This window comes from Gouania willdenowi, chromosome 11 (genome assembly GCF_900634775.1).
Source record: "Gouania willdenowi chromosome 11, fGouWil2.1, whole genome shotgun sequence".
Lineage (NCBI taxonomy): Eukaryota > Metazoa > Chordata > Actinopteri > Blenniiformes > Gobiesocidae > Gouania > Gouania willdenowi.
In genome coordinates this window covers 24924896-24940871 of record NC_041054.1, presented here as the reverse complement: position 1 = coordinate 24940871, position 15976 = coordinate 24924896, and the positions used below count along the sequence as shown (strand labels likewise).

Sequence of the window (15976 nt, the reverse complement as noted above, 5' to 3'; positions counted from 1 at the left end):
CATCAAACACCAGAGTGAAAACATATTTTTCATCTTAGTTGTGAGCTAATCTGTGGAGCAGAGACAGTGTGGTGCTTGTGGGGGTTGGTGGGGTTTGGTGGGGGTGGGTGTTCACACTGTGTAAGCTGTGCTGAAGCCATCGCAGTGGGACTTTCTCTCCTTCCCCACCGCGCAGGATGCTTTGGCTCTGCAGGCCCCATTTGAGCGGTTTGATAATAACACTTTAATGTGACTGCTATGACTGTTGCCAGAGGGACCACTTGCCTGCGTTAGTCCCAGGAGTGAGAGAGGAAGGAGAAAAGGGGGGAGGAGAGGGGATGGATCGGGGATGCTGGTGGTGGTGGTGGCGAGAGCCAGCGAGCGGACAGCTTTGACTGCCTGACTTTAAATCACAAAGCGCTGTGCCAAAAACCCCAGTCTGATGATTTTATTCTAACTCTGCTGTCTGTGGATTGGATCCTTTCATCTCCTTTCTAGACGGAATTTAATCAAACCTTAATACTGGCCTTAGCACAAAACAACACAGCCTCAGTGAGAAAAATAAGCATCGAAAGCCTGGGAAAGACGAGTGTGCAACACACACAACTTACAATATAACAATACTTTATTTATTGTATGTAATAAAAAAGGGTTTAGTAGTCATAAATAGGTATTCCTTTTTGTTGGAAAATCACTTCAAAAAAGAGAAGAATTACAAAAACAAGTGTAGTGAAATGAAAACGTAGAATAATTTGCCAATATATCAAATATACTGACTATACAAATGTGTCCGACAGCCGCTATGCAACAGCAAATATGAGGAATTAGGATATGCTCAGGGACAACCAAGTGGATATTGTTCTAAATTATTCACTTTATTCTTCACAGCAACTTCCAAAAATAACAGCAAAGCATTTATTATATGAAGGAGACTGCAGAACATAATCAATATATTTAAGGTAACGCATGTATTATATATATATATATATATCCATCCATCCATCCATCTTCAAACCCGCTAACTCCTGTTTATCAGGGTTGCGGGGATATATATATATATATATATGTATATATATATATATATATATATATAATCTGGATAAAACATTGAGGCGTTTAAAGGATCCCTCTGCAGTACAGGGTCACAGGAGCAGAGCAAAAACGTAGTGATTTAGAGGGAAATCAAACGTTGAAAATTCAAATAATTAAAAAAAATACAAAAATGCATTTGTAAAATGAAAACATTTGAGAAAATATATTTTTGTTAAAACAGTTAGAGCTTGTTTTAACCATCAGTCACGATAACAAACACACACAATATATATATATATATATATATATATATATATATATATATATATATATATATATATATATATATATATAAAATTAAAATATAACATAAAAATTAAAAACTACCAAAAACATTTCAACTTATATCACCTCTGTTAACACAGTGTAATGATGATGTAAGTCCACACAGTATGCAGAGGGATTGAACCCATATCTGTTCATTTCCTCATGATTTCTCTCTGAATAATGAATGATAAAATGACCTGCGGATAACGACGCGTACCTGTGTGTCTTATCAGGGTCAGAGCGGAGCGTGTAGACAAGAGGCTTAAACGCAGACAAGAGCCTCTAACACCCAATAAAACCATCAAAGTTCAACACTAATCCTAGCGCCGGCCCAGGATAAGGCGGACTACACAATAATAGGATCCCTTTAGTGTGTGTGTGTGTGTGTGTGTGTGTGTGTGTGTGTGTGTGTGTGTGTGTGTGTGTGTGTGTGTGTGTGTGTGTGTGTGTGTGTGTGTGGTGTGTGTGTGTGTGTGAGCAGTGATGATGGGTTCATTTTGAGTCAATTGTTATTATTTTCTGTGCTGAAAACTACATTAATGCTGGGGTTTGAGGAGGAAAGAGTTTATGTAAAAACCTATTCAGATTTTCAACCAAAAACATGAGGAAAATAATAATAATAATAATAATAATAATAATAATAATAATAATAATAATCCATGCAGGAAGCAGTGGGATTATAGTGTGATTTAAAGAAGACAGGCCACGGTGTGGGAGAGCTGATTCAGAACCTTGGAGAGCGACACAAAGCTCTCTCTCTCTCTCTCTCTCTCTCTCTCACACACACACACACACACACACACACACACACACACACACACACACACACACACACACACATTGATAAAACTGTGTTACGCACAAACCTTATATTATCAAGGAACTACATGTGTGGTTGTGGACTCAAGAAAATGAGCTCTACTTAAAAACTATGGTTTAACTCTTCAAAGAAAAAGAAAATAAAAAAAGAAATTGTTACAAGTAAAAGAAAAAAAAAATTGTAATAAAACATTTCTGAGGATTTGGTCTTTTTTTTATGTTTTTACTGCTTTGACAATCAGTTATTTTTGTATTTAACATGACAATAGATCAGTGAAATAAATTAGTCAGATTTGTTGTGTTTATAGATTTGAGTAGTGTCCTCAGCGTGTGGATCTTTTTTTTTTAATAATAACTTATTTAGCATCAGTTGAGTTCACCACGTTGTCTTTAACTTGTTCCAAGTGAAAAACGCACGCGGCCACTGGTTTCCAGTCAAACCGCAGCTCCTTCAGAAGTGAGTTGCGGTTTCTGGGATCACTTCAGTGCCCGTGCGTGTCACACCACTGCCTCTCTGGAGGATTCCCACAGGTATGCGCTCATACTCTCATTTTGCACTCATTTAAAATTGTTGTCTGTTTGCGCACGCAGCGTGGAAGCGCCATCTCTACCCACCGGGACGGATTTTTACGCACAACTTTAGACTTTTGAGTTTTACGTTAAAAAAAAAAAAATCAAATAATAATAATAATAATAAAAATTGAAATTCTGGAGTGGTGTCAGTATTAGGCTACTTTTATGTTTGGTTATCCATCCGCGGAACGTGTGTGTAAAAGTTATGCAGTGTGGAATGGACTCACCAGGCTGAGTGCTGCCGTCAGAAGGAACACGGCGCACAGGAGCGTCACCTGCATCCTCCCGGAGATCAAACTTCCACTAATGTCCCTCGGCTGCTAGTGGCGGCTGTGACGAGCATAAATCCACTGGTGTTTGGGTCACAGCGCGGTGGAGTCTCTCAGACGGAGCGCGCACCCCATGGCTGCATCACAAAGGCAGGTCGGAGAGTGACAGGTGGGACGGAGAAGCTGCTGCTGCTGCTGCTGCTGAAATGTGGAGGGAGGGGTCACTTTACATGTAATCCATGTGGAAGAGTCATAGCTGAGCTCGGGGTTAGATTCCTGTCTGTCCGACGGCTGCGTGCGCAAAGCGGCCAAAGCGCACCAATGTGACAGGAATGGCGTGGCTTTCCGCTTTATAACGTACGCCTACAGCACCACCAGAGCCACTCTGACAGGGTGGGGGTGGGGGGGTTCATACCCTCTGTGCTACAACACGGCCGTGAAAGTTTAAGTTTCCTGTGATGATGGAATGACTGTCAATATAGTTGGGCTGAAGTTGGTGAGAATAATATTAAAATCAGATTAATCTGGTATTTTATTATTATTATTATTATTATTATTATTATGAAAATACACTCTCACACTTAGGTGGCTATTCAAGTCATTGAGGAACAAAAATGAAACATTAATTTTAAATCGTTTAATGCTAAAGAATGATGAAGTGTTCAAAACCAATAACAATGAGCCCCACACACATTTGTCCCTATTGCATTAAACAGATTGAGATGCATTTTGTTCTGCTGTCCTGGGGCTGAATTTCCTGCGTAGTACTGCTGACGTAACATCAAATGACACTGATGCACATTATCGACGGCTTGGAGAGGCGTCCACTCTGCCTGAAAAGAAGAAGAAGAAAAAGAAGAAGAAGAAGAAGAAGAAGACAGCTTGGAGACTGACAGAAGACAAGCACGGTGGAACAAACTACTGTTTGTTCCATGGGGATCTTGCAGTAAACAGTCATGTGAACAGAGAGTAAATGATGAACAGTTTCACAGTTGGAGTGCAGATCGGGCCGCATTTTTTCATCTGAGTCCGACCCGAACCCAATAGTTAAAGCTGATATCCGGAGTTTCTGAGAAAAGTCTTGATGTCCCGCCCTCAACAGCTGCACTTCCTCCCCCTGCCTCTGTAATCTACCAGAAGCCACACCTCTACTTTTCTGCATGCGCATCGCGGAACATAACAAGGTCTCATCAGGTCACATTGATATAGGTCTATGGGTCAGGTCAGAGCCAAAATCATATTTACCTGTTTGCTGTTGTGACGCGTGGCCTTGTTTCCGTGCACAGTTCCACATTCACTTTGATTGACAGTCTCAAAAACAGGAAGTCAAAGCCTATTGGCTGGGTGCACTCTGCGATCGTTTCCATTCGTATAGGGGTCTACAGGATGAAGGAGGGACTTATATACATCAATGTATTTGTTTTAGTGGTAAGCTCACTTTTATTAACAAACAACATCAGATCAGCGCAGGGAGCAACAAGTGAACGTCAAATACAAGGGTAAGAGTTAGGGAGGACAGTAAAAAGATGGACGAGAGCGTGCTGTTGGTTAATGTGATGTTATTATCTTATGGAGGAGGGACATCTGCTGTGTCATTGTAGTGACATAATAAACATGCCACTGCTCAGACAGAATGAAGATGAGAGTGAACAGAGGGATATATGTGTGCTTACAATTGTGACACAGCTACAGTATGTGTTGGAAGGAAACACTTCAAAGTCATATCTTAATGAGATGCAACCCAAAGACACAGACATGCCTGTGCATCCACAAGAAGTTATTATTTAAACTAAGCAGCAATATTTAGGGTAATGTTTCCCCATCAGATTGTGTTGGGGTAAGAACCCATATTGCAGAGGTGTGCAACTGGTGGCCCAGGTGCCACATGTGGCCCCCGATTTAATTTTGTGCATCCCTCAAATGCAAAAAAAATGACAATAAAAACAATTAAAAAAAAGCAAAAATACACAAAATTGTTAAAAAAAAAAAAAAAAAACATTCAAAAATACAAAAGATTGCACAAAAGGGCAACAAAAATACTCAAATTTACTCCAAAACTCAGAAGATAGCTCCAAAAAAACGAGGCAAGAAATTAACAAATTGAGAAGAAAAAGGATTCCAAAAATGCACAAAATGACTGTAGATATTAAAATCAGATTATTTACAGTTTTAACCACCCAACAAAGTAGATCACGAAAAGCATGTCCTTTGAAGAAGTAGCTCACGAGCTGCAGGAGATTTTTCATGCTGAATTAGGACCGAAGAAAAAATGTAAGCCTATCACAAGAAACCAAACCTTTGTCCTTTATCTATTTAATACTAAGAACTGAGAAATATAAAAAAAATTATCACATATAAGCAATATTTACACATTTTGTGTATAATTGGCCAACAAAAATGTGTACTTTAGTTTCAAATACAGTATTTGCTAAGCAGCGAGACAAAAAAAGGCATTTTCTTCATGGGAGGGACATTCGTCCACATTTTGTAATGAGTCGTTTTTAAAGATGTGTTATCAAAGCTGTTGTTTCTTTTAGCTTTACAAGAACTTGAGCTTTAATCACTGTATGGCCACAAAAATGTAATTGTCTGATCCGGGGGTCACATTATCAACATTCAGGTCAGCATTTAGACTAATGACCAATCTGAGCATTAACACACAAAAGAACATAGGGTTGTGTTATTTATGGTTGTTTTGTATTTTTGGAGTCCTTTGTTTTTACTTTGGGAGCCGCACAAAATCAGAATGAGGGCCACATGTGACCCCCGGGTTGCTAGTTGCCCACGTCTGTTTTGTGTGATGACAGCAATGTACCCATTTTCAGAGAAACAGCAGTGCGTCACAAACAACCCTTAAACTTAAACCTAAAAATCATTTTATTTGTCCCCACGGGGAAATTTAACAACAGCTTAAAGACAGACCATGCCATACCATTTCACAATACATAAAAAAGAAAGAAAAAAAAAACACATAACATCTATTTAAAAACACAAAACAGTCAACTTTAAACTTTAAAGGTCCAGTATTTTGCTATATTTTCACTCATCTCCATTTGTTCTAAGAACCACAACAACATAGTATTTGAGGTTTTTTTTCCCCCAAACTCACCTGTTTTCTGGAGTTTTCGCCTCTGAAAAGTCACTTTCAATGAAACAGGCGGTTTGTTGAAATCAGGGCCACAGCGATTACGTAACCATGTGCTAAATCATGGACTAACTCGTGCTACGTTCACACCGAATGCGTCACGAAATGTTGGTGTGACCAGATTACATACAAAGTCAAAGGACAGATGTGTCCCAGAGGCGGTGCAGCCCGATTATTGCGTCAAGAGCGTTGGCCGTGCGAGCGCGCTCCCAATTTTTGTCATATTTGCACATTTGCAAAAGTTGAAAATATTGAACTCCTGCGACTGTTTCACATGACGAAAGCCAATCAGAGTCTTGGTTGACGATTAGTAGACGGCCAACACAGACACTGGTCTGTTCACCCATTCAACCATGGAGTAGAAGTTGTGTGTGACCACCTGGAGCTCTGTGACACGGCCTTTATAACAGGGACTGGACTAGGAAGGATTTGATGTGGAGGAGAATCAGGTAAAAGTTCTCTCTGTAGTTTTCATCTTTGAAAGTCGGCACTGAGCTAGTATAGCATTAGCCGCTAATCACACCGGCTTTTTTTACTGGTGAGCGGTGCCTTGCTTGAAACGCGCATATGAAGCGAATGGGGAAAATTTTTTGATCATGCGTTTGTGCTGCAGATGCGTCCAGTGCGGCAGAAGAAGCATTCGGTTTGAACGCAGCATTAGAGAGGCTGCTTTAGGGCTGCAGCCAAACATGCATGTGAGAATTTTCCAGCAAAACAACAGTTACTGTAAGACATGCAATCCACAATTACTGTATTGAGTCAGATTTCACAAATAAAGTCATATATGTTTTTACATCAGCTGAAAATTTTTAAAATATGTTATTTATAGTATTTTGTGTTTATATTACTGTACTCTATAATTAGGATGCATAGGAATTCTGAGATTATTATTTTTTGTTTACAGTAATCTTTATAATTTTTGTGCAAAAGTTTTGTAATAAAAGACTGATTTACCTGACAAAAAACATTCAAACTTAAAAGATAAGATGTATTTATGTATTGCTCTTTGTGTTAGTATTGTGTAGTTCAGTGTGCTCACAGTGACCATGTGTGTTTCTAAAGTGAGTTTATTTGTTAGTGTTGTGGTTGAATGAGCTTCTTTTGAGACGTGTATGTCAAGTGTTTTGTTGGTAAGTAACTGCTTTGAACATGTGACTTCAATTTCGACCAAAGCTTGTTAGCAATAAAAAAAAAAAACTGTAAACACAGTGTTTGTTTTAGCTGTGAGGAAGTTTGAGAGGGTGGAGCTTACATTCTTATAGGGTAGGAGGAGCATCATTGTCAGGAGGAGGAATTTCTACGTGTGACGTCACAACTCGCCCGTTTGGAGCTGACTTTTGACTAAATGTGGAATAACAAGGAGGGTGGAAACATAACTTTTTTTGGCCCTCTGAATGAGGCTAAAAAGGATGTATATCACTGTATCAAAACCATTACATACTTAATTTTTAATAATACTGCCCCTTTAAAGGGCCATATGTAGAATTTGGAAGCAATTTCTGCCACCACCAGGAGGGCAATATGCCTTTAAGGCGTTAAGTCAGCTGGAAATTAAAAAGAAGAAGAAAAATCCTCCACTATCAAGCTCTCAAGGCATCAACGAGGCAATTACAAGTGTATGGTTATTTCAGAAGATGACATCTTTAAGTATTTCACCTCCAAGTGAACCAGTAAGTAACCCTGCTCCCAAAGTGTTTTTTCATTGATTCATTCAATCGTTAGTTAGAGGGTGATTTGCTCCTTTCTTACTGCAGGGTGAACCAAACACCTCACTCCAATTTGATGACATGTTCCCACTTTAATGACGAATGACTGAATGCACACCCCGCCCCCACGTCTCGTGTTTATAAAGCAGCATGAGCTCGGTTACGAAGTGGGTGGGAGGAGGGCGGGCTGTCCTCTGGCCCTGCGTCCCCCTGCAGGGAGGAGGAATTCAGTGTCCCGTCTAAAGACACGCCCCCTCATGAATATGTATAAGTAGGCCCAAATCAGCCTGTTTGTGGAGAGTTGCTCAGAAAGTGACTTTTTCAGAGGCAAAAACTCTGGAAAACGGGCAAGTTTGGGGAAATAATCCTCAAATACTATGTTTTGGAGTTCTTAGAACAAATGGAGATGAGTGAAAATAGCATAATATGGGACCTTTAACAATTTGATTTTAGGTATTTCAGAGATAATTAAAAGTTGAAAATTCACAATAATTCAATGGCCCCTTTAACAACACATCTTTAACTTTAAAACGTCATCCATCCAAATTGGACAAACAAGCACTGAATCAATAAATAACACATTATTTTGTCCATTTGTGTGTGCGTGTGTGTGTGAGTGTGTGAGTGTGTGTGTGTTTGCGTGTGTGTGTGCGCGCTTGCAGTACATGCCAACAGAGGTACATCAAGGTAAGTGACGCCTTCTGAGATGCTGAGTGTGTGTTTCTGTGCTTGTGGCCTGATAGATAGGAATTCTTTCTGTCAGAGAACAGAAGGGCCAGCAAAGTAAAGACAAGAGGGAGTGCACTTTCATAAATCCATGGCACTCTCATTGCTACAACATTGCTATGGTCTGGCAGTGCCATCATAAGTCAGCCAGGAGGCCTGATGGGATCCTGCTCTGAATGGCCCAGATAGCCTTCACAGGTCCGGCACGGCGCGTAGCTGAGAGCAAGTGGAGATAAATCACTGAGGGACCATTTCACTTCCATTGTCTCCATAATGAAGTGCGTTCTGGTCACTGAGGTAAAGGGCCCATAATTCAGAATTAACTCAACTTCCCCTGAAGGTTTATTCCACCTGTGCGTGATTCTTGAGAAGGTACAAACACAGGGCTGAAGCACAGAGATTTCTGAATCCATTAAAACATGAACTGGGACCTTCAATAACAGCAGCCAAAACAACAAAGATCACCTGATAAACTCTTTTTTTAAATAAATTGCTGATACTTATGTTTATATTCATACACACATTAAGAGATAATGAAGAGAATGTATTGTTATTACAGCTTTAGTCCATGTCCCAGAGTTTTTCCAATTTTTTTTAAATAGAGATGTTCAATATTTGCTTTTTGCTGGTATCCAATATTGCACAACAGTAAATTTCTAAATTCCCATATCAGCTGATACCAAAGAGGTTAAAGAGTACTGATATATCGTAATTGAGTAGAAGTACTGTTACTTAAATGAAATTGTACTCAAGTAGAAGTAAGTCATACATAAAATACTCAAGTAAAGTAAAAAGTAGCTCAATTAATAGTACTCAAAGTGTAATGTATAAACTTGAAAAGGAAGAGACCAAATCTTGCAGAATTGGAACAATTGGTGACCGTGCTCAGGTGGTAGTGGGTCGTCTTCTGATCGAGAGGTTGGGGTTCGATCCCAGTACCTGACTATGTGTCAAAGTGTCCTTGGGCAAGACACTGAACCCTAAGTTGCTCCCAGTGGTCGACTAGCGGCTTGCATGGCAGTCCTGTCCCACTGGTGTGTGAATGTGAGAGTGATTGGGTGAATGAGCTGATATGTAAAGCGCTTTGAGACTGCTTCAGTGTGGTGATAAAGCGCTATATAAAATCAAGTCCATTTACTTGAAATAAAAGGTTTCTCAAAATGTAAAAGATTTAAATCCAATAAATTCAATTCAAAATGAAAAAAAAAAAGTTCACAGTTACATTCCAAATGTGCCACGTGGTAACATCATAATGGGTAGAAACGCAACCTGAACTGATGAAAGTGGCGTTGATCAGAAATGGCACAAGTAAAAACATATGGATTATGTTCAATGTAGAGCATGAAACGGAATAAGAAAATAATCACAAAGAAACACTAATTTACTCAGTAATGTTTGGGTGTAGAAGTATAACAAATTACTTTACTTCTTTTAAAACATACTTAAGTACAAGTAAAAATGACTGATTTAGAAAATGTACTCAAAAAGTACATTATCCATAAAACTCAGTTACAGAGTGCGTGAGTACTTGTAATAAATTACTTTCACCTCTGTGTATGTATATATATAAATATATATACATATATATCCTCCAGAGATCCAGATTTTATATATATATATATATATATATATATATATATATATATATATATATATTGCGACTGGCTAGCTCAACTGGAAGATGAGGTGATGGAGGTTCCGTCATGGGAGGACAAGCCCCTACACGGGACCACCGAAACATAAACTGAAGTGGCGGATATCAAGAAATCCTACCAATGGCTAGACAGAGCCGGACTAAAGGACAGCACAGAGGCACTCATCATGGCTGCACAGGAGCAGGCCTTGAGCACCAGAGCAATAGAGGCCCAGATCTACCACACCAGACAAGACCCCAGGTGTAGACTGTGCAAAGAGGCAATGAGGACAATCCAGCACATAACTGCAGGGTGTAAAGATGCTGGCAGGGAAAGCTTACATGGAGCGCCATAACCAAGTGACTGGTATAGTGTACAGGAACATCTGTGCAGAGTATGGCCTGGAAACCCCAAGGTCAAAGTGGGAAACACCTCCAAAAGTGGTAGAACATGACCGAGCTAAGATCCTGTGGGACTTCCAGATACAGACGGACAGAATGGTAATGGTGAACCAACCAGACATTGTGGTGGTGGACAAAGAGCAGAGGAAAGCTGTTGTGCTTGACATAACAATACCGTGTGACTGCAACATCAGGAAAAATACCAGGGGCTCAGAGAAGAGATGGAGAAGGCCTTGAGGGTGAAGGCATCAGTGGTGCCCGTGGTCGTCGGGGTACTCGGGGCAGTGACCCCTAAACTGGAAGAGTGGCTACACCAGATCCCAGGAAATATATCAGATCTCTGTGCAGAAAAGTACAGTTCTAGGAACAGCAAAGATACTGTGAAAAAGAGACCACCCACGGTGGGTGAGGAAGAGTATATATATATATATATATATATATATATATATATATAAACACACTGAAAGTCTTGAGGTTAAGGAAAACACAAAACATTTTTGTAATTATCATTTGTCCTTTGTGGTGGACGTCGGGTCTTTAAAATGTAATGACAATGTATTATCTTTTGTGGATTCTTGTCTAAATGTTTTAACATTTCATGAACATTACAACAGTTAGATGAAGGAAACACATCTAAACACTAACATTGAGGTTGATTGGAGTTTCTAGATCTCCCATAGGAGTGAATGTGAGTGTGAGTGGTTTTCTGTCTGTCTATGCATTGCCCTGATATGGACTGGTGCCCAGTCCAGGGTGTCCCACCAAGTGCCCAAAAAAAGCTGGAGATAGGCACCAGGAGACTACCATGACCCTTAAAAAGGAGCAAGTGGGTCGAAAATGGATGGATGGACATCATCTCACATTACTTTGTGTATTTGATAAACCTGGTCATCTATACTGATTGAAATAATCAGAGGACTCCCAGTATTGATGGTGGTGTAAACCTATGCTGGGCAAAACATCTTCATCCACAACAGGGTTGAAACTTGACTGATAAAAATAAAATGTATAGCTTAAAGCTGATATCCCGAGTTTCTGAGAAATCTATGATTCTTTTGAAATGTGGAAAAAATACCTAACTAGTCTTTTACTATGTCTACTGCCAGTGGTCATTCACATATATTAATGTACATAAGTCCCTCCTTTGTCCTATAGACCCCTATACAAATGGAAACGAATACCAAGTGTGCCGAGCCAATAGGCTTCGACTTCCTGTTTTTAAGACTGTCAATCAAAGTGAATGCGGAGCAAGGCCTTGCGTCACAACAGCAAACAAGTAAATATGATTTTGGTTCTTACCTGACCCATAAACATATATCAATGTGACCTGTTTAACCTTGTTTTGTTTTGCGATGTGCATGCAAAAAAGTAGAGGCGTGGCTTCTGGTAGATTGGGAGAGGCAGGGGGAGGAAATGGAGCTGTTTAGGGCGGGACATTGAGATGTTTCTCAGAAACTCTGGATATCAGCTTTAATGAACTTTTAGCATTCAGCATAGCGATACAAATCTAAATGCTAGCTAGTTTGCTTTAAACTGTATGTCTCTGTGCATGTACAATATGTGAGAGAGAGAAAGCATGTGCCATCCAACCATTTTCACACACGTTTCCTGTTTTTTTCAGGGTCGCAGGGGTCTGCCGGTGCCTATCTCCAGCTCACACTGGGCGTTAGGTGGGGGTACACCCTGGACAGGGCAACACAGACAACCACTCACACTCACATTCACTCCTACGGGCAATGTAGAGGCTCCAACTAACCTAATGACTAATCAGTCATGTTTTTGGAATGTGGGAGGAAGACGGAGTACCCGGAGGAATCATGCTAACTCTGCACATAAAGGGACCCAAGTGTCCACCCCAGGGCTTGAAACCAGGACCTTCTTGCGGTGAGGTGGACTTGCTAACAACTAAGCCTTCGTGCGCCGCATGTCATCACAAGACAAATGATTTCCTCTTCCCTTTCTACATTATAGTAGAATTAACCCGACAGCTCTAAATCTGAATCTCCCTCTACAATTCATAGTAAAATCCTTTCTGCCTCACTCAGGTCTCTGCTTCCTCAAGTAGAGAAAAAGGTGAAAAGCGAGGGTTAGCCAGTCCTGCTGTCTATTACAAAGGGTATTAAAGTTAAGAGTCTTTCATTGGTGAAACAATGTAATTATTAACATGATTAGCATTATGTCATTAAAAAACGATCATTTATCCCCCATGGTGTCTAAAAAAAGGAAACTGAGATACTATCCATTTTTGAAAGACAATCCATGTGTTAATTTAGCAACACCGCCACATGTGCGACCTCATTGGAAAAGCCAGAATGTCCTCTTAACAGTACACTGGGATTGAAGGTATTAAAATAAATAGTGCCTGACTTAGAGATTGCAGAATGATGGACAGAAATGGGTCTCAGGAGAAGAGACAGATACAGTAGAGAAACCCCTTCCCCAACTGAATTTTAGGTCACATAGTATATATTTTTTTTCCATAACAACAACATTGATGTAGTCAGCAAATAGAATATAATCTGTGCAAAATAAGAAGTACAGGACTATAGTATGTGTCAGTCCCATTAGGAACAGCTGGTTAACCTACATTATCTGTGCTAAAACAATGTCTGGAAGTGTTTTTAGACAGTTTTTATGATGTGTTTCAGTCTTTTTACGTGATCATAAATGTAGATGGTTGTTCTTTGTTCCCATATCTTATGTTGCATTGTGGGATATGAAGTCATGTAGACAAACAGAAGTTGACTTCATATAGTGATTTCTTGGTTTTTTTTCACCAGACACGGAGAACAGTGATTCACTTGATACCATTTTTTGTTATAGTTTGTTGCTGCTCTTCCCCATGATATCAGAATAAAGTAAAAACACATCTATGCACCCGTGTCTGCGACTCCACATCCCACAATTCAATATCAGATGTGGGAATAAGAAACAACCATCTACATTTATTACCACATAAAAAGACTCAATACACGGAAATGTCAACAAAGTATTTAGGGTGTCGATGAAGAGCAACTTTCCAAAGTGAGGTTTGATTCATTGATCTGTGAGGTCTACACTATAATTTTATCTAATAGAAAAAATGATAGGGGCGAGGTTAGCTCAAGGACAAACCGCTATGCTGATGCAAACTCGCTATCTATCTTAATCTACGTGCATCCCATGTACAAACTATATATCCTGAACAAAATGCAAATGAGGATGCAGGTGCTGACCCGCGTTGCACTACATTAGCTTATCATTGGCATAGCAATATCTAGCATTAGCCTAGCAATGGCATTAACCTAGCATCAAATTAACATTAGCATAGCAATAGTATTAGCCTGGTATTAACATTAGTCTAGCATTAATATTAACCCAGTATTAGCTTTAACATAGAATTATCATTATCCTAGAAATAGCATTAACGTAGCAATAGCAAGAACCTAGCAATAGCATTAACCTAGCATTAACATTCGCCTATCATTAACATTGACTCAGCATTAGCCTAGCATTAGCATTAGCCTATCATTAACATTGACTCAGCATTAGCCTAGAAGCATTAGCCTAGCAATAACAATAACCTAGCATTAGCCCAGCATTAACATTCACCTAGCATTATTCTACTTTCCAATGCTGTCATTGTATTTAATTTTAATTCGCGTACCCCCAATGACAATTTGCGTACCCCTGGGGGTACCCGTACCCTACTCTGAGAACCTAGGTTATATGAGATATGTTTGTTGCACAATTACATTTAATTACTTCTTTAAATTTATATGAGAAATTGAGTGTCGGACGATATCATCACATCGGATACCGGCAAAAAGATAGTATCAAACATCTGTAATTCGCAGCCCTGACATGATGTTTTCCACACATACCAAGTACTTTTGTGGTTCTTTCAGACTACTTTAGGTTAAGTTGTTGTACACATTATGAGGTCTACTCTCCTGTCTGGACTTAAGCTCTTACGCAGTTACGTACTTCTCTCCAACGCGTATTCTCTGGTCCAAGCTGCTGACACGCCCACCGCGCGTAAGGAGCTAAAAAGCATGTGTGTGAATGAAGGCAGGTTGAAGGAAAGGAGGAGGTGATTTTTTGGGGGCTGTCTAGAAATCACGGAACATGGAGTTTTCCCAATGCTTGTAAATGTCATTGAAATCCGTGAAAATCATAAAGTTCACTTTTAATTTGAAACGCCTTCATTGATAAACAATGTAACGTTGATTTAATCAGATTATTGCAGTTTGCTGAGGATCGGCCGCATTCTGTCCGAGTCACAGTTAAAATCTCTCTCCTTTATCATCATCATCATCACATCATCATCATCATCATTGCTGTAAAGCGTGACCGAGTTAGATGTGCTGGAGATATGAGGAAATAACCCGTCCTGCTTTAATACAGAATGATGTTTGCAGTGAAACAGAACTATTGGCTTCCATAATACGCAGTTTTAAATATTAATTGTTTAAAACGACCTGAGCTGAGTCTTATTATTATATGTGCGGGAACAGTTTGGTTCCATCCTCGTCTGCATATGACAGCTTGTTTCACTCTGTAGTGGATCAAACTGTGACTTTGCGTTGGACATAGTATGAAAATAGTTGAATCACTGTGACCAACGTGGACAGAAGTCTGCGTTTGTCAGAGTTTTAATTATTCGCGCAGCAGCAGCTGAGTGATCATAGCTGCTGCTGCACGACATGCGAGTCTGTGTGGCTTCAAATGTTACTAAGTCCATATTTCTGGTGCAATATAATGTTTCACTTTATTGGGGCGCTGCACTTTTGCCAGGGTTAGAAGCGCGTAAGTGGAAAATGATTTAAGCACACCGGATAATGCGCATAAAGCCAGATTTGAATGGGAACACCCACATTTCAGGGACGCTCAGCCCACAGTGTGTAACTGGGATGAAGTTGCGCAGCGACTGACTTAAGTACAGAGGGAGAATAGAGCCCAATATCAGTCTAACCCAGTGGACCTCGGTCATCCCACCAGCTGATTTAAACTACTTTAATAAGCAACCATATCACTTCTTGTGCCTGATACTGTTTAACTTATCACGTTAAAGCTGATATCTGGACTTTCTGAGAAATCTATGTTTATGTATGATTCTTTGTAATGCCAAAAAATACCTAACTAGTTTTTACTATGGTCTACTGCCGGTGGTCATTCATATACATAATATATATAAGTCCCTCCTCCGTTCTACTATACAAATGGAAACGATCGCTGAGTGCGGCCAGCCAATAGGCTTTGACTTCCTGTTTTTGAGACTGTCAATCAAAGTGAATACGGAACTGTGCACGGAAACAAGGCCGCGCATCACAACAGAAAACAGGTAAATATGATTTTGGCTCTGACCTGACCCCTAGACCTATAT

The 15976-nt window shown here is 39.9% G+C and overlaps 1 protein-coding gene across 1 annotated transcript in view; it reads right to left on the bottom strand.

Annotated features, from left to right (window-relative positions):
- The window catches only part of nxph1 (neurexophilin 1), a 75597-nt gene extending 72248 nt beyond the window's left edge, over positions 1 to 3349 (bottom strand). Inside the window, exon 1 of the mRNA XM_028462010.1 lies at positions 2958 to 3349. Within this exon, the coding sequence (XP_028317811.1) occupies positions 2958 to 3011 (54 nt within the window). The 5' untranslated portion in view covers positions 3012 to 3349. The remainder of the gene's footprint in view (positions 1 to 2957) is intronic.
- Positions 3350 to 15976: the final 12627 nt, after the last annotated feature.